This window comes from Orycteropus afer, unplaced genomic scaffold (genome assembly GCF_000298275.1).
Source record: "Orycteropus afer afer isolate SDZICR_OR568_19922 unplaced genomic scaffold, OryAfe1.0 scaffold00246, whole genome shotgun sequence".
Lineage (NCBI taxonomy): Eukaryota > Metazoa > Chordata > Mammalia > Tubulidentata > Orycteropodidae > Orycteropus > Orycteropus afer.
The window spans coordinates 4,778,827-4,799,955 of NW_006921833.1; the positions used below are offsets into that span (position 1 = coordinate 4,778,827).

The 21,129-nt window shown below is 39.2% G+C and overlaps 1 protein-coding gene across 1 annotated transcript in view; it reads right to left on the minus strand.

Annotated features, from left to right (window-relative positions):
* Positions 1-21,129, minus strand: part of FRYL (FRY like transcription coactivator) — a 200,086-nt gene that overhangs the window by 46,990 nt on the left and 131,967 nt on the right. Inside the window, exons 34-44 of the mRNA XM_042782131.1 lie at positions 17,390-17,558; positions 13,371-13,455; positions 12,759-12,871; positions 11,626-11,776; positions 10,834-10,937; positions 8,059-8,244; positions 5,889-6,093; positions 4,063-4,184; positions 3,015-3,205; positions 1,301-1,395; positions 192-799 (exon numbers count right to left, since the gene is read on the minus strand). Of these exons, the coding sequence (XP_042638065.1) occupies positions 192-799; positions 1,301-1,395; positions 3,015-3,205; positions 4,063-4,184; positions 5,889-6,093; positions 8,059-8,244; positions 10,834-10,937; positions 11,626-11,776; positions 12,759-12,871; positions 13,371-13,455; positions 17,390-17,558 (2,029 nt within the window). The remainder of the gene's footprint in view (positions 1-191; positions 800-1,300; positions 1,396-3,014; positions 3,206-4,062; positions 4,185-5,888; positions 6,094-8,058; positions 8,245-10,833; positions 10,938-11,625; positions 11,777-12,758; positions 12,872-13,370; positions 13,456-17,389; positions 17,559-21,129) is intronic.

A 21,129-nucleotide genomic window follows, 5' to 3' on the forward strand; every position in this document is an offset into this window, starting at 1 on the left:
ATTTTCTTTTTCTGGAACATTTGATTCTCTAAATTCTTTTTTTTTAAACCAAATAATTTGAGCTATCTCACAAAAAAGCAATATTATAACTGTGTGCGGAAAAGCAGATATTAGTAGATTCCAAAACAAATGACTGATTTACATTTTGCTGCATTAAAAGCAAAGTATTGGTGTAATGATATTCACATCACCTGACAACTGGGAAGGATCCACCAATGTGTGTTTGGAGACAGTGATGAGTTTACTGAGGAGGTGCACAGTCATTTCTTGGGTAGATACTGAGGTAAAACCCTTAAGGAAGAGCTGTTGAAGGCCTGGAAAATTATTCCATTTCAATTTGCTTTGTACATTTTCGATCTTCTCTCGACTCTCTGATTTGTCCAAAGGCAAATGGATAAGCAGTTTGTTGAGAAGCCTGAGAGCCAGGAGGTATTCATATTCATAATCTGATTCTAATAAAGATGCTGCTATCCAAAAAATGGTGGCCATCAGGTTGGCAGGCTCAGTAGTGGACTGCACATCATACATTCCTTTCTCTCTTAGAGAGGAAAGGCTTCTAGTCCTTGCTAAACTATTGCTATGGTTTATCCGTCCGTCCATAATATCCAGTGTGTTACTCCGCTGCCGGTCACCTCTTCGGTCACCAATTAAACTTAATCTCAAAGAGTTACTTCTTGCATTACCGTTATATCCCAAATAACTGCTACTATTAATGGGACTTGTGCTTAGATTGAGTTGTCCAGTGCTTTTCCTGTTAGCTGCATACTTGTTTCCCATTATAGGGTCATGGTATGAGGTTCTTTAAAAAAAAAAAAGATAAAAACAAGCATGATTACTTCTTTTGCTACATTAATTTTACTCTTGAAAACACTGAAAAACAGTAACTGCTGTCAGTATGAAAAACATTTTTGAATATATCTGACTTTATTTACTCAAACTTCAGTTCTCTCTTTCATATTACAACAAAATGTGTAACAGCACCTTTCCTTTGAGTTGAGATTTGACATGAAAATAAAATCTTGCTAAAGTAATCATTGATAACTTTCAGATCTGGTACATGAAGCCTGAGTGGCACTATGGAAAGAGAGCAGGACATCAGAAGGCACTTACACTTACTAGCTCTATGATTTTTCACAAGTCCTCATTTTCTGAGGTTACCTTTTCCACTGGTTATCCAACTGATTTTTTTTGAGTATTATTCTCATTACCAATCTAAGAATAATGTAATATTATAATTATTCATATTTAGCCATTAAAGTTCTATATCTGTATCTACCAGTTGCCTGGTTTAAATTCTTACTGAGAAAGTGCAGAAAGAAGATCATAATGCTTCATGGTTTCAGCCAAAGTATCGATTGCAGATTCCAACGTGAGAAGCAGCTCAATAACAAAACCCTGCAAAAGAGAGTAACTTTTCACACACAGGCCCTGGAGCAAGAAACCGCAGTGGGCTTCTCAGTGAGACTCTAAAACAGAACAATCTCCACATTAATATTACAAAAGGATTAAACTCTTGGGCAACATGATCTTGCTAACTGATGAAAACTCATCAAACTAATGGAAAAACTGATTATAATGGCACATGATTCACTCAAAATTCTGGCCAGAAATCTAAGGGTCACCTTGATTCATTCTTTCACGTCCTAAATGGAATCCATCAGAAAGTCTTGCAAATAAAAATCAGACCCCTTTTCCTCTACCTCCATAGCTTCCCTTATTCTTAATCACCATTTCAGCCTGAACTCTGTTAAAACAGGTTCTTAACCAACCTACTTTGCTGTCATTCTTATCCTCCTAACATACTCACTCAGCTGCTAATTTTTTAAAAATGTAAGTTATATCCTGTTACTCTCTTTTTAACAAGTTTGCGTGGTCCCCCAGCAACTCAGAGTAAGATCCCACCTCTCATCACGGCCTGCTGGACCTCGGACGATCTGGACCTGTACTTTACCTATCTCTGGCCACTGGCCCCTACTTCCCAACCCACTACATTCCAGTTACACTGGCTTTCTTTATGTCCCTCAAAGAGGCCTCTTGCTTCCACCTCAGCGTCTCTGAACCTGTTACTATTATTCCTCTGCTTGAAACCTTATCACCCAGATCAGCACGTGACCCACTTCATTTGAGTATCTGTTCAAAAATCACCTTCTGAAACTATCATACATAAAACAGCTTCCTTCCTCCACTCTTTTCCATCACTCTTTAACACTGTTCATTATTATTTTTACAGGATTTCTCGGTGAAACTGTGTTATATATTACTAATAGATTAAGGCGTTCTGGTGGCATAGTGCCTAAGGCATTTGACTGCTAACCAGAAGGTTGGTGGTTCATACCCATCAGCCACTATGCAGAAGGAAGATGGGGCAATCTACTTCCATAAAGATTTACTGCCTCGGAAACCCAATGGAGGTCGCTGTGAGTCGGAACTGACTCAATGGCAGTGAGTTTGGTTTTTGGTTTATTACTAATAGATTAAAGGCCTGCTTCCTCCAATGGAATGTAAACTCCTGAACCCCAAGAACTCTGTCTTGTTTACTGCCTATCATAGTGCCTGGTCCATGGTAAGTATTTGGGAAATATCTGCTGAATAAATTCATTTCTCATCAGATAATGTTGAAATCTTTAGTCTGGATAGACTTATGTTCTCAAGTGCAACATTTTACGTATCCTTAAAGAAATTAAATTCCCTGTTCCTCTTTATGCTTAAATTTTACCACTTATCTCTTTTACCTTGTGGTCATCCCAGAGTACTATTCAACTATTTATTTGTGTGTACATAAAGCTTTTTCTAACAAGCAAGAGACCATGTGATGCAATCAGTATGCTGTTACATTATTAATTGTACAACTTAACTTTGTTTACTTAAAACTTTATTTCTCAATTCACTGCCTTCTTGCTAACATTTGATATTAATAATTCTATCTTGGTCCAGCTGCAGCAATTGGTGGTTGGCACTAAGTCCTTGAGGACTTGTGGCTGCTCAGTAGGTGTGGACAGAACTTAATGAAATACCTGTGCATCTTCTCCTGGATCCCCTACAGTTTCTACAAGTCTGGAGAGAACGTCAGAAAGTGTAGTTGCAGAAAGAGGCTGCTTTAGGGCCCTGAAGATCTGAAAGGATCTCCCAGCATAGTGTCGAGAAGAGCAAGAAAGTGCTGTTTGCAGAGCAACTTCACTAAGATGATGTTCCAAATGGATTCCTTCTAGGAACACAAATGAAGCAATTAGGTAGTTTTTGTTTTTCATATTACAGGGGTTATGGTCAGACACTAATCATTGTAAACTCAATACCTAGCACAATACCTGGCTAACAGCAGGCACTCAATACGTATCTTATAAATAAATGCTTTTTCTTCATTAAACTCCATTTGCTTTTTAGATAACTTTGCATTCTAATCTCCAGGGAGCCATTCCTTGAGACCAGGGTTTCTGAAACTTGGTCGTGCTGGACTGGAGAACTCCCTGTTGTGAGGAGCTGTCCTAGGCAGTGTGGGGTGTTCTGCAACATGCCTGATCTCTAGTCACTAAATTCCAGTAGCAACCCCTATCCCCCTCAGTTGAGACAATCAAATGTGCGTCCATGCGTTGCCAAATTCTCCTATGGAGCAAATTTGCTCCCAGTTGAGAACTACTGCTTTAAACACGTATATTTTCATTAAGATTTTCAAAATGTTACTAAATTTTATATCACAGAAGGCCACAGCAGTATAAACAGGAATTTTAAGCCATAGCTACAGATGCTCCTTTAATGTAATTCTTTCATAATACAAAATCCTATTGCAGTTTTATGATGTCATCATCCACAAAGCAAAGAAGTCTAGAATTGCTTAGGTAGCACTGCTCACATTTTAAAAAGTAATTTATATTTTTCCCAACCAAAACAAACATACTGAACACAAATGTGTTATCACTGTAAGTTAAAAAACCAAATCTGTGTAAAACTTTTTATTTAGACATATCAAGTATCAACTTTTGTTAGGCATTATCAGGAATTTTAATATCACATTAAAATGGTATCTCATTCAAAGTAAGTATTACTGAAATATTTAATGAAAGATACCTGAGCTTGATTGCTTAAAAACAGAAACCACATGTTTCAAAAATGCAGTTAGCTGTTCAGCACTCTTTATGCTAGGATTCTTGGCAGAAACATCCTCATGGTTCCAAAGAGGCCCTCTTTTTCTGAGAACAGAGCACAGATATTATTCCTGGTATTTTAAACTTACATTAAAAGTTTTACTCATAGTTAGTTGCCTAAAACTTTCTTCAGCAGATGGCAGCAGAGGACTGCACCTTAACTATACTGTACTTAGAAAGCATAGTAGTTGAATAAATCAAATCGTATGTCACAGAGTCTACTAGTACTTTCCATTGGATAAGTAACAGTCTATAGCAAGAAGGGGAAGCTCTAGGTTACATATAACCTCAAACTCTTCCATCACTGCAGCCAAATCTCTCAGAGGCAGTGGGAAAAAGATGATACATGTTGCCAAATGGAACAGGACTGCTTACTTACGTGTTACAGGTCAAATTGTTCTAATTGGTGAAAGGTAGGCTGTAGCGAGAGTCCCTTGGTGGTGCAAAAGATTAACAGACTCAGTTGCTAACCAAAAGGCTGGAGGTTCAAGTCTATTCAGAACAAAGGCCTGAAGATGTACGTCTACAGAGAAACCTTTGGAGCACATGGGGTTGCCATGTGTCAAAAACATGGGTTTCTACAGAAAACTGGTAGACTGCAGCTAGATTATAACGCAGAGAAAGTAATTTATGGAGTAAATGTAGAGAAAATAACGTACTGACTAAAAGCTTTAAGAAATGTTTAGGGCTAATATCCTGCAGATTCTTTCTTTAAACTGAGTAGGTGTGGACAGAACTGAATGAAATACCTGTGCATCTTCTCCTGGATCCCCTACAGCTTCTACATTTGCATTCTCAAGGCCACCACTGTGGTTGAGTCCCTTATTACCTCAGGCCCAGAGTGCCCTGAAACACTTTAAGTTGGTCACGCTGCCTCCAGGCCCTTCCACCTCTAATTCATCCTGTACACTGTTCTGAGGCTGATTTTCTCACACATTTATTTAATTAGTGGTGTAGTGGTTAAAGCATTTGGCTGTTAACCAAAAGGTCAACGGTTCAAACCCATCAGCTGCTCTCTGGGAGAAAGATGAGGCAGTCTGCTTCCATAAAAATTTACGGCCTTGGAAACTGTATGTGGCAGTTCTACTATGTTTTGAATGGTCACTATGAGTCAGAATCCACTCGATGACGGTGAGTGGTTGACCTCCCTGCCACAAATTCAAAGATATTCAATGTCTCCTCTCTTGAAAGGTAAAGATCTATAACTGCATGGCCCAAGCTTCATGACCCTCCAGGCTGATTTCTCTCTACTCTTCTAGCCTTGTCTTGAGACACTCTTTCCTCACCTGTTACAGTCAGACTAGGTTACTCACCATTTCCAGTCTAATTCTGACCGCCTCTATGACTTTGTTTTCACTGTGCAATGTAAACTCCTTTCTCCCCAGCTATTTTCCTCTTCTACTTACAGCGCTTTGCAAGAGTAGATCACAAATACATATTTGATAAATGATTGATAAAATAGCTAATCAAAGTAGAATATATATTCAGGTAACACTATATTCTTTGTGGGCACTGAGTATGCAAATGCTGATGGGGCCCTTCTCAGGGATAACTGCGTGAATGCAAAAGAACAAAGCCTGTGATGATTGCATCGTAATTTTTAAAAACTGCGTAATACAAATCTGTATATTTTAAATCAGTATCACTTCAGCAAATAAACATATGGTCCACAGCAACTGACAAATGAAAGAGCAACTTATCATATGTAAACACACATATTGCTGGAATGGTAAAAGCAGTAAACGTTACCTTGAGGTAATGAATTCCATGAGGGTTTTTACTTTTCCATCCTGCTCTACTGAGATGTCAACCTCATTGAGGAGGGTGGTGTGCAGATGGGAAATGGCAGCACTGTTATTTCCTAAGCTGATACTAGAAGAGGTAGAACTTGAGCTAAGCCCTGAGTCAGTCATAGGGGAGGGCTGGTAATCGGGTATAAAATCATTAACACCTGCTGAAAGAGAAAGATCGTCATGAATATTTAAGCATAAAAGAACCTGCCAGAATACTTACAGAACTGAACTCTTGCTTTTATTGATTATAAAGGACACATAAGCAAATGTGTTAGCAGTGGCTGATTTAAATCAGTACTCCTTCTGACGGATCCTCAAAAGCACCAATCACATACTGGGAGTTTATAGCAAACACCATTTTCACAGCCTACTTTGGCCATGCTGTCAGAAGGGACCATTCTCTGGAGAAGGATCTCATGCTTGGTAAAGTGGAGGGTCAATGAAAAAGGGAAGACCCTCAAAGAGATGGATCGACACAGTAGCTGCAACAATGGTATAGCAAGCATTGTGAGGCTGGTGCCAGGATTAGCCAGTGTTCCATTCTGTTGTACATAGGGTCGCTATGAGCGGGAGATCACTTGATAGCACCTACCAACACTGCTAAAATAATTAGACATACTTCAGAGATATTGCAGGTTTAGTTCCAGATCACCACAATAAAGTAAATACTGCAATAAAGTGTGTCCAACAAATTTTTGGTTTGCTAGTGCTCTGGTGGCATAGTGCCTAAGGCACCTGACTGCTAACCAGAAGGCTGGCAGTTCAAACCCACCAGCCACTCCTCAGAAGGAAGACTGGGCAATCTACTTCCGTAGTGATACCTCCTGGGAAACCCAAGGAGGGGTTCGCTGTGAGTCGGGTCCAACTCAACGGCACATAACAACAACAACGACAGTCTACATAAAAGTTATGTATGCACTATAACTATAGTCATACGTGTGCAATAACATTATGAAAGTTTGAAATATTGGGAGAATTACCAAAATGTGACACAGAGGCACAAATTGAGTACATGCTGTTGGAAAAATGAAAGAGAGACTTGCTTGAGGCAGGGTTGCACATCTTCAATGTGTAAAAAACACAATTTTAGCAAGCACAGTAAAGCAAAGTGTGCCTACACTGGGATTTATGGTGCAAGTCTTCTGCTGCCATCTACTGAAGAAAGTTGAAAGTGGCAGTTTTCCCATATTTTGGCGTATTTCCTCAATACTCATTACTAAACTGGTCACATTTTTATAATGTGTAAAGATTTTTAATTTCTTATGGAAAGAATTCCACATTTTCTGCTTCATTTTACTTAAATAAGGACTATTTTAAAGTCTATATTAATTATTGGACATTTTATTTTGAAGGTTATTATAACTGCCCATATTTACAAATGGCTAAAGGAGCCTGCAAACTCCTATGTAACAAATGTTTTTCTTACTAGGTGCAAGGTTGTAAGTAAATGCAGGGTTTTAAATAACTTTTAAATTCATTAACTCTATCTGAAATAAGATTAGGAAAAAAGGTAACTGTATTTCAATTTCCAAAAATAATTATTTTCTAGGCCATCTCTTATTTATTAGCACAATGATACTGATGAATGGAATAAATAAGTTAGGGGCTAACAGGAAAGGAAAAAATATAATATTAGAAGTAAAAATATTCAAACCTACAGTGAAATAAATTTAATAATCAAGTCTTATAAGTCTGAATATCTGTATTTAAAAATGTGTAACATTAAGAATTCAGTAAATATAACCAAATAAACAAAAAATTAAAAATATTTTACTCTGCCAAGTTTTCAGATCTTGAGACTTAGAGGAATCTAATACAAATTCAACCTCTTTTTCACATGAAGTACCCAAACATCTCAGCATTTTTCATTATACCTTCATTTTAGATATTCAGAACTTAAGATTTTTATGATAAAGATCTTTAAAAGCATTATGGACTTAAATACTTTTAAGTTTAGTTTCTCCTTTTATTGGGTAGTAAATAATGTAAATGGTACTTAAAATAACAAAGCTACATTTTGCTAAAAGGCTCTCTAGTATTTTAACTTTTATTTGACTTCCCTATTACAAAATTCTACATTAATGAAGTATAATCCTCCTTTCAAGTTGTCCTTGTAAAGTAAGTACCTGTGAAAGAATAATCTAAGTGTGCAATCTGTTTGACGGTAAGCACCCTGGGCTCATTAAACTCCTTGTTCCTGAGAAGGACAGAAGCAACAGTCCGGACGTTACTGTTGGATCCCATTACAATTAGTAAATGCAGAAGCAGACGTTTACAATGTTCATACACCTCAGGGTGGCAGTGGTCAAACCCTAAAGAGGACAGCGGAAAACAATCATCAATAAAACAAAGTGCATATTCTTGCTACCAAAGTCACATTTTAAGAAAAGCAGAAATTACATCAAATATTTTAATTGGCCTAGAACTTTTATACATTTTTACAAAAGCCTACCATCTTATCTAGGTCCTTGACTCCTAACTGAAAGGTTGGCAGTCTGAACCCACCTCTGATGATTTGTTGTAAAGATTACAGCTAAGAAAACCCTACCGAGCTGAGTGCTAGTCTGTAACACATGGATTCACCATGAGTTGGAATTGACTCAATGGCAATGGGTTTATTGTTGCAGTGTAGCAAATTATTTAGTATGGCTTTTCTACCCATAAGTCATTGTAAACTGAGTGGTGGAATGAGCAAGTGAGGAGCTCCTGATTGTAAATGTTATCCACCTGGGTTATTTCTGTTGGGCGTGGCACAACGCAATGTTATGGGAGGCTCACTCTCAGGTGCTTAGAATTCTGTTATGATTGGTTGGTTTGGCCACTCTGCCAAGCTCAAAAGGAGGGCTCCTAGAGGCAGAACTCTCTCTGACTGCTGGTTGAGGAAGACATGCTACTGAAAGAGACACATGCTGCTGGGAAAGAGATGCAAGAGACACGCGTTGCTGAGTAAGACACTGAGGGACACACACTGCTGGGAGAGAGACTGAGTGTTCTTCCTGAACTTGAATTGTAGCCTGGTGCTTCCCTAATAAACCCCATAATCTGTGAGTTCTGTGTGGCCACTGCAGTGAATTATCGAACCCAGGAGAGAGGTGGTGAGTGCTTTGGGAGGAATGGTTGGTGAAAGAGCTGGAAGGAGGCAGCATGTCTGGCCTTGCAGGAATAGGCCTTGTGCTACTGATGGTGATTCTGCCTTCCTCTTATGGGGTTCTAGGAGGTCAGAATATGTGGCTGCCTTGCCCTTTTTGCAATTGTCCTATAATAAGAGAAGAATCCACCCAATACTATGGCCCTGAAATACATTCTGCACCTGGAATAAAACTCACTCCCAGGGGCCGGCTCTCAGCCCAATAGCTAACAAGATGTACATGGAGACCACTCAACCCACATACTCTCTGGAAATAAATGCCTTGAAGCAATAGACCATGGGGCACAGAGGGGCAACATTCACACAGAGATAATGCAGGACAGACTGGAGTGCATAACAATGAGGGGCACAGTGGGGGAGGGTCACTGGGCAGGGAGGGGAGGGGACTGTTAGGGCTGGGCATGGTAAATGGGAAGTGAAACTAAATGTACACATAATGTTGAATGTAAAACAAACTCTTATAATAAAAGAAAAGATAAATAAGAAGAATCCAGGTAAGTTTTCAATACATCTCATGTCCAAAATTGAGTATATCTCCTAAAAATTATTACTCTGTTACTTAACAGTAAATGTAAAGGAATTTTAAAAAAGCCTACTTTTTTGGGGGGGATTGGCACCTAAGGCATCTGACTGCTAACCAGAAGGTTGGCGGTTCAAACCTACCAGCCACTCTGAGGAAGGAAGATAGGGCAACCTATGTCCATAAAAATGTACCACCTCAGAAACCCAATCGAGGTCACTATGAGTCAGAATTGACTTGATGGCAGTGGGTTTGGTTTTGGGTTTTTTTTTTTTGGCAGCACATAAAATATACTCAGTAAATATGTTTGACTGTCAAAGGAATGAAGCAATATCCTAAGTGTACCTATCAGGAAAACTTCCGAGAAACAGGCTTTCTTGACTTGTCTCAGGAAGCCACTACTACAAGCATCAATGATACTACAGATGTGATAGATCCTATGTGTCTGTTACAGAGGGTACAATGGGACCGCTCTCTTGCTGCCCACAATCCAGTTGTTTTGTGAACAAGGTAGAGTGTAATTAAACACTCATAACCTCTTGCCTTTTCCATTCATTCTGAAGTTTATTTAAATCTCAGAGGTAAAGATTTAGTTTTACTCTTTGTATAGCTACAGAATTATTCTTGGTGGAGTATATGTGTTTGGGGTGGAGGGTAGGAAAGACCATAGTGTAGGAATGGGAACAGGGATGATAGACTTGTTTATGGCTAAAAGTTATTCATACTTCATATGAATAATTCCCTGGTAGACTAGAAGGAGCCCAATGGTAGCACAATAGTTAAAGGCTTGTCTACTAATCTACTAATTGAAAGGCTGGCAGTTCAAACCCACCCAACACAAGGACCTGGATCTCCTTCCATAAAGATTATAGCCAAAAAAGTCTCAGGGGCAGTTCTGCTTGGGCACGTGGGGTCACTGAGTTGAAATCAACTGGCACCCAACAACAACAGACCAGGAGTGTTATAGAGTCTGCAGCTCTGGTGTCACAGTGGTGAAAGCATACAGCTGCTAACCAAAAGATTGGGGGTTTGAATCTACCAGCTACTCTATAGGAGAAAGATGAAGCAGTCTGGTTCTGCAAAGATTTACAGCCTTAGAAACCCTATGGCAGTGGGTAAATTATAATCTTAGAAATAAAACATGAAGATATAGAAACATGTGGAAACTTTGAGCATACTTCCTTTAAATTATAAAAAAATATAAAATGAAGGAATTAGAACAAAATTTATTACCTATAAAAACTGCATGAAGAAGAAGATGGAGGTAGCTTCCCCATTCCACCTTCACACTGTGATCAATGATCAGATCAGTCAAAAGAATCACGGCTATGCTACACCTGTGACAAATGAGAGTATTACTGATGTTTCACTAGGACCAGAGCAAACCTAGAGAAAATGCTGTGTACGTTATTTGGAAGACTTTAATATTGTATTTTACACAAAAATACAACTTTATCAAGAAAAAAAGAGAAAAAGAAATACAGCTGAAGACAACATTCAGTTAAAGTGATAGTTTTTTGGGGGGACACACAAACTTATTTGCTAAGAGATCTTCAAAGTCAAGGGCCCTATTTTCTTCATCTTTCAAGCTTAAGACCTAACGCACTGCTTGCCACATAGTAGGTGTTCAATCCATGTTTGGTGCATTAACAAATTTTGAAAGAATGCAGTGATTGTTCTATTGTGATTTTTAAAAGTATAAATTCAGTTTAACTCATTTCAAAATAATAGTGCTTATTAGAAAATACTGTTTTTCAGATGTAGTAACTGGGTCCCAGAAAGGTCAAGTAACTATGCCAGACACCCAGAAAAAGCAGCAGCAGAATTAGATTTAATATTATTAATTGTATACAGTCAGAATTCCCTGGGTTTTTAGATTTCTTAAAATCTAAAGACACTGATAACTTGTTGCAGTATCTCAAGAAAGAAGATTGCCTTTGTTCTGTGCTGTCAGATAGCATAAAGAAAGCTGAAAGTGTTAAACAGCAACTTGGTTCATATGAAAGGAATGACGCTGTAGTCCACCTGTGAAGAGGTAATCCAGGTGATGACGTTTCAGGCAAGTAATCCACCAGTGGTGACCAGCAGCCTCCAGCTGGTGGGAAGGGTAGTGGCTCTCCTTGATTATGCTCCATCACTTTCAGTCGCCAATTAGAATAAAGTGGCATTGAATCACCTATCAAAATAAAATGATCTCATTTTCTTCACCATCTATTTTCTGCTGATATATGCAAGCTCTAGTAAGATATCAAGTATTTATAGCAATGGAAAGTGATAAAAATAATGTCCCATTATTCCAACGTATGTTTGCTAGGAAGACCTGGGTACAAATATTATCAAATAAAGCAAATCAGAGAGAAAAGGAGCTATCAGTTCTGGTTGCATCCTTGCTTATCAAAGCAAAACTACATTAGCACTTCATAATGATTCCATAATTGATGTCCAAGCCACGAGACCACATTACAGGTGAAGCTGCCTTGTAATAATGCCTTCTGGTAAGTTATTCACTTCTAAAGTGCCTGAGATGGGGCCAAGAAAAACCCATCTCAGGAGGAAATCTGCTCTACCACAGTGGGGCTGCAGGGTGCAGTAAAAAATGTTGTCAGGAAATGTGAGTTCTGTGTGACACAGGAAAGTCACTTAACCTCTCTGGACCTCAGTTCCATCATGTGCAAAATGAGGAGATTGGACCAGATTGTTTTTCTAGCATTTCCTGGTCTGAAAGCTTGTGTGTCTTTTCTACAGTGAGACTCGGATAGCTCATTCACTTTGCAATTGCAAAGGACTTCTTCAAATAAAATGTGAATCCATGGTGAAGGATCAAGTCTACTCAAAAAACCAGTCTATTATGAGCGTGTGTGTGTGTGTGTGTGTGTGTGTGTGTGTGTGTTCCATGATGTCTCTTGGGAACCAATTCTTACATTCCTTTTGATTTCTCTATAGGGAACCTGTGCTTAAAAGAAAAAAAACTCTCCACTTCTGTTGCTCTTTAAAATGAAGACATTTCAGACTATGTTGGAACACCACTAGTGGCAGTTAAATACTCTGTTTCAAAGCTTTTTATCAGAAAAAAAATCATTTTACTACCATCAACATAATTAATGTAATCAACATAATTCTTGCCATTACAGACATAAAAAGCACTTGGAATTTATTACTTTTTTCTTCTTCATAAGATCCTCCAGAGCTGCTACTGTATCGAGATTCTAGCCTGTGATGTTGACGATTTAAATGACTGTTTAGTCCACTGTAGATGTCTAGGTGCACATAGCTATGGAAATAAACGATCAGTGAAGTTAGTCATGGTTCATGGTAAAACGCAATCTGTACTTTATGTTTCACTTTCTGTCTTTAAAACAGAGCACAAAACATTAACAGAAGCACACTATGATATGAATTAATTTGTACCTTAAAATTCAGAAGTTTAAGCTTTTAAGGCAACTATTTCTACTTTAAGATTTCTCTTAAGTAATTGCGGTAATTATACTCTGGGCAAATCTATTTTATACAAAACATGCAGAATAAATATCCCTTTAGGAAAATCTATAAACGTTAAGCCATACAAAAAGTGACCAAACATATTCTACTTATTCATCCATTAGAGTATATTAAAAAATCTAGCATCTTTAATGTCAAAACAGTTGGCATGAAAAATATTTCCAATATGGAAATATATTTCTTCACCAGAACTTTAACCCCCCAAAATATAAATCCCAATGCAGAAACCATTATCATTTATTCAAGAGGCTGATGAAGAGTAGAGGACTTACCTCTCTTCCATATTCTCCTTTATGGGCTTAGTATCAGGACTGCCATCCATGGGGGCTACCATAGTATTGCTACTGGAAGTAGTACCTGTAAATCAGAATGTAAAACAATACCTGCGAATTAGAAAACCCAGGACAACTCAGTGAGACTAAAAGACTTCAAATTAGAGATATCAAAACTCCACTAAAATGGGAACAAAGTGATTTTAAAAAAGAAATGTAGAGTAAGTACATCCTGGCTTAGGAGCAACGCATACTTGCCCTTTAATATCATGTAAACTGGCCCTCACTTTGAAAGACTGAGACTGAACCAGCTTCTACCAGAAACAAATTCTTCGTCACAATCACCTTCACTTGCTGCACGTGCACCTTTTAAATCCCAGAGAGCCTTTTCTTGCACTAAAGTAAGGCTAAATAAGAATGGTATGTACCTGTTCCGACTTATCTACAAATGAGACTTAAAAACATACTTAGGAATGGACCTCATTCGTACCCTGGGGTCTGCCTGTATTCATAACGACCAAGAGAAAGGGCAAGGAGACAACAGCATCACAATTTTGGGTGCTGGAAACAACTGGGCAAGAAGTAACTAAGTCTTAAGAAGGCTGACTCCTAAGCTGCTAATGTTTTTCAGATCTACCTTCCTGCCTCCTATAGCTGAGGGGCTGTCTCTCTCCCCACCCAAAAATAAGCCTTTTCTTCTCACACTACATGAGAAGACTTCTGGATGAGGGCTTATGAAGCACAGCTGAAGCAGGGAATATCTGACTGAGCATAGGAAAGGAGAAAACCAAACCAAACCAAACTGTCATCGAGTCGATTCCGACTCATAGAAACCCTTATTGGTTTCCGAGGCAGTAATCTTTACAGAAGTAGATTGCCCCATCTACCTCCTGCAGAGTGGCTAGTGGGTTTGAACTGCCAACCTTTTGGTTACCAGTCAAAAGTCTTAGGCACTGCACCACCAGAGATACTCACAGGAAGGGAGAGTAAGTGAAAGTACTAAAACCAAAAACTAGAGACTGCACCCCTATTCCTTGAAGAAGGATTTCTTACTCCACTGACTTCCAGAGGCTTCAAGACTGTTTGTGCGTGCTTAAATGTACATTACACACATACACCTCTATATCCTTTATTGTAAGCAGAAAACTAGTAGTTTTTCTGACTAGACCAAGAGAAGAGAACTACAGGCATTGGCACCAATGAAATTACCTAACAAGCAAGGACAGCATCAGTCAGCTCCACTTTCACTTACAGAATACCCAACCATCTTTTTTTTTTTTTAGGATTTGGGTGAAGATTTACAGAGTAAATTCACTTTTCATACAGCAGTTCACATATACTTTGTCTCATGTCATTGACCAAAATTTACATGCAGCAGCTCCCCTCCCACTTCCTCCCCATAGTTACCTCCTCCCAGTGTCCATCCCTTCATACTCTTCGAGAGGCCCATTGTCTGCCAACCCTGTATATGATCTTGGATACACTCTCCATTTAGACATACATAATTGTTTAGCTTGTTCACCCATCTATCCATCCCTATACCCATGTTTGCTTTCATTGACAACTCAGTATTCTATTTACAAAGGGGTTCATATTTGTTGTTTGTACTGCCCATGTAACTCTCTCTGTCTTTCTCATCCTCAATGCTGCCATATTGGTCACTCACATTTGGTACATTGCCCTTCTCTTCACCCAAATCAATATTTATCTCTATCTATCTAACAGCATTCCCTCCCCTTCCCTCCCACCCCTGGTAACCAACAAAGAAAATGTCCTCCAATATATAAACTTTTCCTTAACTTTCACAATAATGGACTAATACAATATTTGTCCTTTTGTGACTGACTTATTTCGCTCAGCATAATGTCCTCCAAGTTCATCCACGTTATGCGGTGTTTTGCAGATTCTACATTATTCTTTAGCGTTGCATAGTATTCCATTGTGTGAATGTACCAAAGTTTGGTTATCCATTCCTCAGTTGTTGGACATCTAGGTTGTTTCCAAGTTTTGGCTATTGTAAATAGTGCTGCGATGAACATCGGCGTGCATATATCTGTTCTTGTTATGGCTCTCACTTCTTTAGGGTATATACCTAGTAATGGGATGGCTGGGTCAAATGGTATTTGTATTTCCAACTTTTGAAGGAATCGCCATACTGCTTTCCACAATGGTTGTACCATTTGACAGTCCCACCAGCAGTGTATGAGAGTCCCAATCTCTCCACAACCTCGCCAGCATTTGTTATTTTCTGTCTTGTTGAACTTTGCTACTAGTGCTGGAGCAAGATGGTATCTCATTGTTGTTTTGATTTGCATCTCTCTAATAGCTAATGATCGTGAGCATTTCTTCATATGTTTGTTGGCCGCTTGAATATCCTCCTTGGTGAAGTGTCTATTCATGTCTTCTGCCCATTTTTTAATTGGATTGTTTGTCTTTTTGTTATTGAGGTGTTGGAGTGTTCTATAACCAACCATCTTTTTAATACTCAACTTTCTATGTATCTTCTGTACAGATACAGAAGTGTTAGGCTTTTGAGATAAGCCTTTACTAAGACAGACAAAACAAAACAGTAATTTAGAGAAAATGGAGACTTTTCCTGAGAGAAGAAAGCTCGGCAATTTTGTAAGATCTAGAAGAAGATAGTATAACCAGGAAACACAAATAGGACGCTGCTAAAACCTCTGATGTTTTCTTTAAAAAAAACTCTTGAGGATTAAAAGCATTCTAGCAGAAACAAAAAATTCAATAGAAGAGTTACTAGAAATCTCCTAGAAAGCAGGAAAAGAAAAAAAAGGCTAAGGGATGGAAAACATCCAGATTTCCTTCTAGCGTTTCCAGAAAGAGAAGCAGCAGAAGTAAGAAAAATACAAAGCTACGGTAAGAACGTCACGGAGTTCAATCTACAATAGCCTAGACAGCAGTACAGTTAAACCTGTGAGAGCCGGAACCCATGTAAGGCACAAACTTGTTAGAGAAGGAAAACACAATTGGGTCCTACCAGTAGAGGCTACAGAAAAGTGCTAAGTTGCACCCTGTGAAGGTAGAAAACTCGCGAGACCTAGAGAAACGAGCTACTCCTGTCACGGCTTTCACAACTTTCACTGTATGTTGACTTTCAGTGGAAGCTATTTCCTCAGGGACATAATTTCTTCAACTCAAATAATTAAAATAGTTATCATAATTTATGTGTATACATATAAACACATATACTCACAGGATTGCATGCTATGCATAATATGTATCCAAATAATTGTGAAATCACACAAATAATTTCAACAAGTAAACATTTTTAGAATACAACACACTAATTATATTAATTTAAAAATGCACTTGTTTTACAAGCCAGTTGCCACTGAGTCAGCCCTCTTGTGGTGACCCAAGTGTGTCAGAGTAGAACTGTGCTCCACAGGATTCTCAATGGATGATTTTTTAGGAAGCAGATCACCAGGCCTTTCTTCTGAGGTGCACCTGGGTAGACCTGAACCTCCAACCTTTCAGTGACCACCAAGTGCACTGTCTGCACTACCCAGGGACTCCATTTTTTTCTATAGGAATATACAAATCTATATTCCAGGTCTGTATAAGAATGTAAATATGTTTCCCTCTATAATATTAAGAATCTTTACACTGTCAAATTTCTTTACTCATGGCAATTTGTAAAAAGTGTTGTCAAATTAATCACCATACGTGACTCATGTCTGCTTTTGTTTTCTTAATGATGTTTATATACATATCAGCCAAAACGAAACCACCGAGTCCTGTAAGTGACCTTACAGGACAGACTAGAACTGCCCCATAGGGTTTCCAAGGCTGCAAATTTCTGCCGAAGCAGATTGCATCATCTTTCTCTTGCAGAGAGGCTGGTGGGTTCTGATCACCACCTTTTTGGTTAGCAGCCAAATGATTTAATTACTACTCCACCAGAACTCCTTTAAATACATAAATGCTTGCTAAAATGAACAATTACATAAAGCATCTCTTTTGATCCCAAGTAATCACAGTTTTAAATAACATCTCACCTGAGGTGACAGAAGGGATTTTGTAACTGGAAGTGATGCGATAATATGGGGGGTTATCCATGTGAGTGACTCCTGAACTGACAGGGTCCATCAGCTGTAGTTCACTCACCAGTTCCTCGAGCAACTGCATTGTTTTATCTCTACCTAAATACACAATAACTTTCTTCACCTGTCACAAAAGAAATCATTCAGGAAAGAAAAAGCAGAAATTTTTATCTCATAAATTTTCTTGAGACAAATTTTATCACAGAATAAATTCAGTATTAAAAAGCTGGTGAAATAAGATGCCCAATCAAAATCTGAATAGATACTGTACCATGTTGTTGTTGTTGTTATGTGCCGTCGAGTCAAACCCGATTCATAGCGACCCCTCCTTGGGTTTCTAAGGCAGTATCACTACAGAAGTAGGATTGCCCAACCTTCCTTCCGAGGAGTGGCTGGCTGGTGGGTTTGAACCGCCAGCCGTCTGGTTAGCAGGCAAGTGTCTTAGCCACTATGCTACCAGACCATAGAAAGGCATTAATCAGTTTTATAAATATTGTCTTCTTTCCAAATCCCAGTTTTATGTCTAATTTAGATGAACTGAATATATTGTTTTGCGGCTTCCCAATAGCTTTATTTATTTCCCTTACTTTTTTTTTAAAAAAAATGGGATAGTTTCTCTTTCCTGGGAAAGCTTTAGGTTAATATTGTCTCAGTATTTTTTTTCTTGTTTTTTAGTCAGCCAACCTTCAAACCCAGGATTTGTCTTTTTTCATGATTTCTCCATTCTCTGTACTCAACCCAGCAGTTTTAGAGTAGGGATTAAGAGCAAGGAACTAGAACTCAAACTAAATGACTGGAATTCAAATGTGGATTTACCAGTCACTAGCTATATGATCGGGAGCTCTGGTAGCATAGTGGCTAAGACACTTGCCTGCTAACCAGACGGCTGGCGGTTCAAACCTACCAGCCACTCCTCGGAAGGAAGGTTGGGCAATCCTACTTCCGTAGTGATACTGCCTCGGAAACCCAAGGAGGGGTCACTATGAGTCGGGTTTGACTCGACGGCACATAACAACAACAACAAGCTATATGATCTGGCAAGGGGCTTAAGTTCAGTTTTCTCATCTGCAAAATGGGTATCATAATAACAACTACTTCATACAGCTGGTGAGAGTTAAGATTTATAAAGGACTTTATAAATGTCTAGCACAAAGTATGAGGTAAGTGGAAAAGAATTATTTCAGTAATGTGATGGTATGTTCATTTTAGTAATTATGTGGCACCAAAATGCTAACTGATCAGCCTATCTTGCTTTCTTCCCACTTTAACCCCCTTCCTGCTCAAAGGGGAGTCCTAGAGGCATGTTTCATCACCTGCAGCTAGTTAGAAATGTAGAGTCTCAGGCCCCATCCCCAACTACACAGTCAGAAGATCCAAAGGCAGCTCGTGAACATACGACTGTGTGAGAACTTCCAGTCAAATCTTAAAGCATGCTTCATTGCATCAGACCAAAAACCTTACAATGGTTACCCACTGATAACAAACCTTCTACTCCCCATCTCTTCATCTATCCAACGTGCTCCAATGATTTACTGACAAATTATCTCAGTTCTCAGGTTCTGTTCTCTCAGAAGATGCCACCTGCATTCCTGCCTTTGCTCTGCCTGACTGCCAATCTCTGAGTTGACACTCCCAACCCTACTGTTATCAAGCCTTCATGAACCACTCCCCTACCCCAACTCCCTGAAGCTTTCCCTAACTTTTCATAAGCAATTCTATGTTGGAGACCTAGTTCTAATGGGTGATAGACCTAGTTTTAATGGCTGTGTGACTTTGAATAAACTACTTTCCTATCTGCCTTGTTTTCTTCTTTTGTAAAACTGCAGTAATTTTACAAAACTCAGAGATTTATTCTGAGAATTAAATAATGTAGATGAAATGCTTGTACTATGTCCAGCCTGTTGTTGTTATGTGCCATCAAGTTGGACCTGACTCATAGTGACCCCTCCTTGGGTTTCCGAGGCAGTATTACTACAGAAGTAGATTGCCCAACCTTCCAGCCTGTAATAAGTACTAAAGCAATGGTAATCAAGAAATAATAATATGCATGGCTACCCACCAGCCACTCCTCAGAAGGAAGGTTGAGCAATCTACTTTGGTAATGATACTGCCTCAGAAACCCAAGAGGGGTCGCTATGAGTCGGATCTGACTCCACGGCAGCGAGTTTGGTTTGGTTTTTGGTTATCAGTATTATTGCTTTTTTAAAATGGCATTAAATCCCTGCTAACTGGCTAGTCCCTGAATTTGATCTTAGATTCCTAGAATTGTGAATTCACACCTGTTTCTAAATCCAGCCCCAATTTACTCATTCATTTATTTAATACCAAGTACTATTCTAGGCATTGAGGATACATCTGCTCCTCACTTATTGTATTTACAACAATAGTAAAAAAATCTACTCTGATTATTTTGCATATTAATGACGTATGTCTGGCAGTAATGAACACCGAGCTGCAAGATACACTGGCTGTGATGGTTAAGGTCATGTGTCAGCTCAGCTGGACCATGACTGTCAGTGGTTTGGCAGTTAAATAATTATGTAATTTGGCAGTTATGTAATGATACAGTCATTCTTCCTTTTCTGATCTCCATTTTCCCTTAACGCTGATTTTCACATAATGACCTGGCCTTTGGAACCCAACTATGTCAGTAAGTGAGGAATGAGTGTGCAGCAATGAGCCAAACACACAAAAATTCCTGCTTTTAGGGAGCTCATCGTCTATGAGGTTGAGACCAATATTAATGAGATAAATATGTAAGATATATAATGTAAGGTTATGGTAAGTTCTAGGAAGTTAAATGAAGTAGAGAAAGGAAAAGAGTGCATATGGGTGATGGAGGTAGGGGGACGTTTGCAGTTTCACATAGGATGGCCAGCTAAAAAGGTCTCAATGAGAAATAACAGCTGTGGAAAGACCTGAGAGAAGTGAGGGAGTGAGCTGTGTGGCCACCTGGGGAAAGAGACGGGGAGGAAGTACAAACTAGGTGGGAATGCCTGCTGTGAGAGTGCAGCAGGGGAGGGGCAGTGCAGCTGAAGGGCAGGAAGCTTGAGGAAGAAGATTAGGAAATGCAGTTCACAGGGAGTGTGGGGCATGTTGCTGACTCACACCATCCACTCACTTTGCTCTAAGTACTTCTCAAAGAACACTAACTCTGTGATCCTGAGACATATCTTAAGAACAACTTCAGTGAGCAAGTTAACTGGGGCAATGCTGGGTAAAGCAAAGTTAAAGCTATTTCTCTAAAATAGGATTGGCTGGAGCTTTGAGAGCAAGATTTTGCAGAACTAGTCTTTTGCAGAACATACTCTTAGATCAGCCGAAGGGATTAGGTGAGGAGGGGAAACTCAGGCCCGCCCAGAGTAGCAGGCTGGAAGAGCAGGAAAAAGGGGATAAAAGTCCTGAACCCGGACAGAAGAGCAGTCAGCCCTAGGGTTACAGGTGAGGAGAGACAACGCACGGACGCCAGAGTAGCAGGCCGAAAGAGCAGGAGAAAGGGGATAAAAGCCTTGAACCCAGACAGAAGAGCAATCAGCCGAAGGGATTAGGTGAGGAGGGGAAACTGAGGCCCACCCAGAGTAGCAGGTCGGAAGAGCAGGAGAAAGGGGATTAAAAGCCAGGAAGCCAGACAGAGGAACAGTCAGCCAGGTGGGGGTGATACAAGAGGTCTCCAACAGCAGGACAAACTTCTCTGT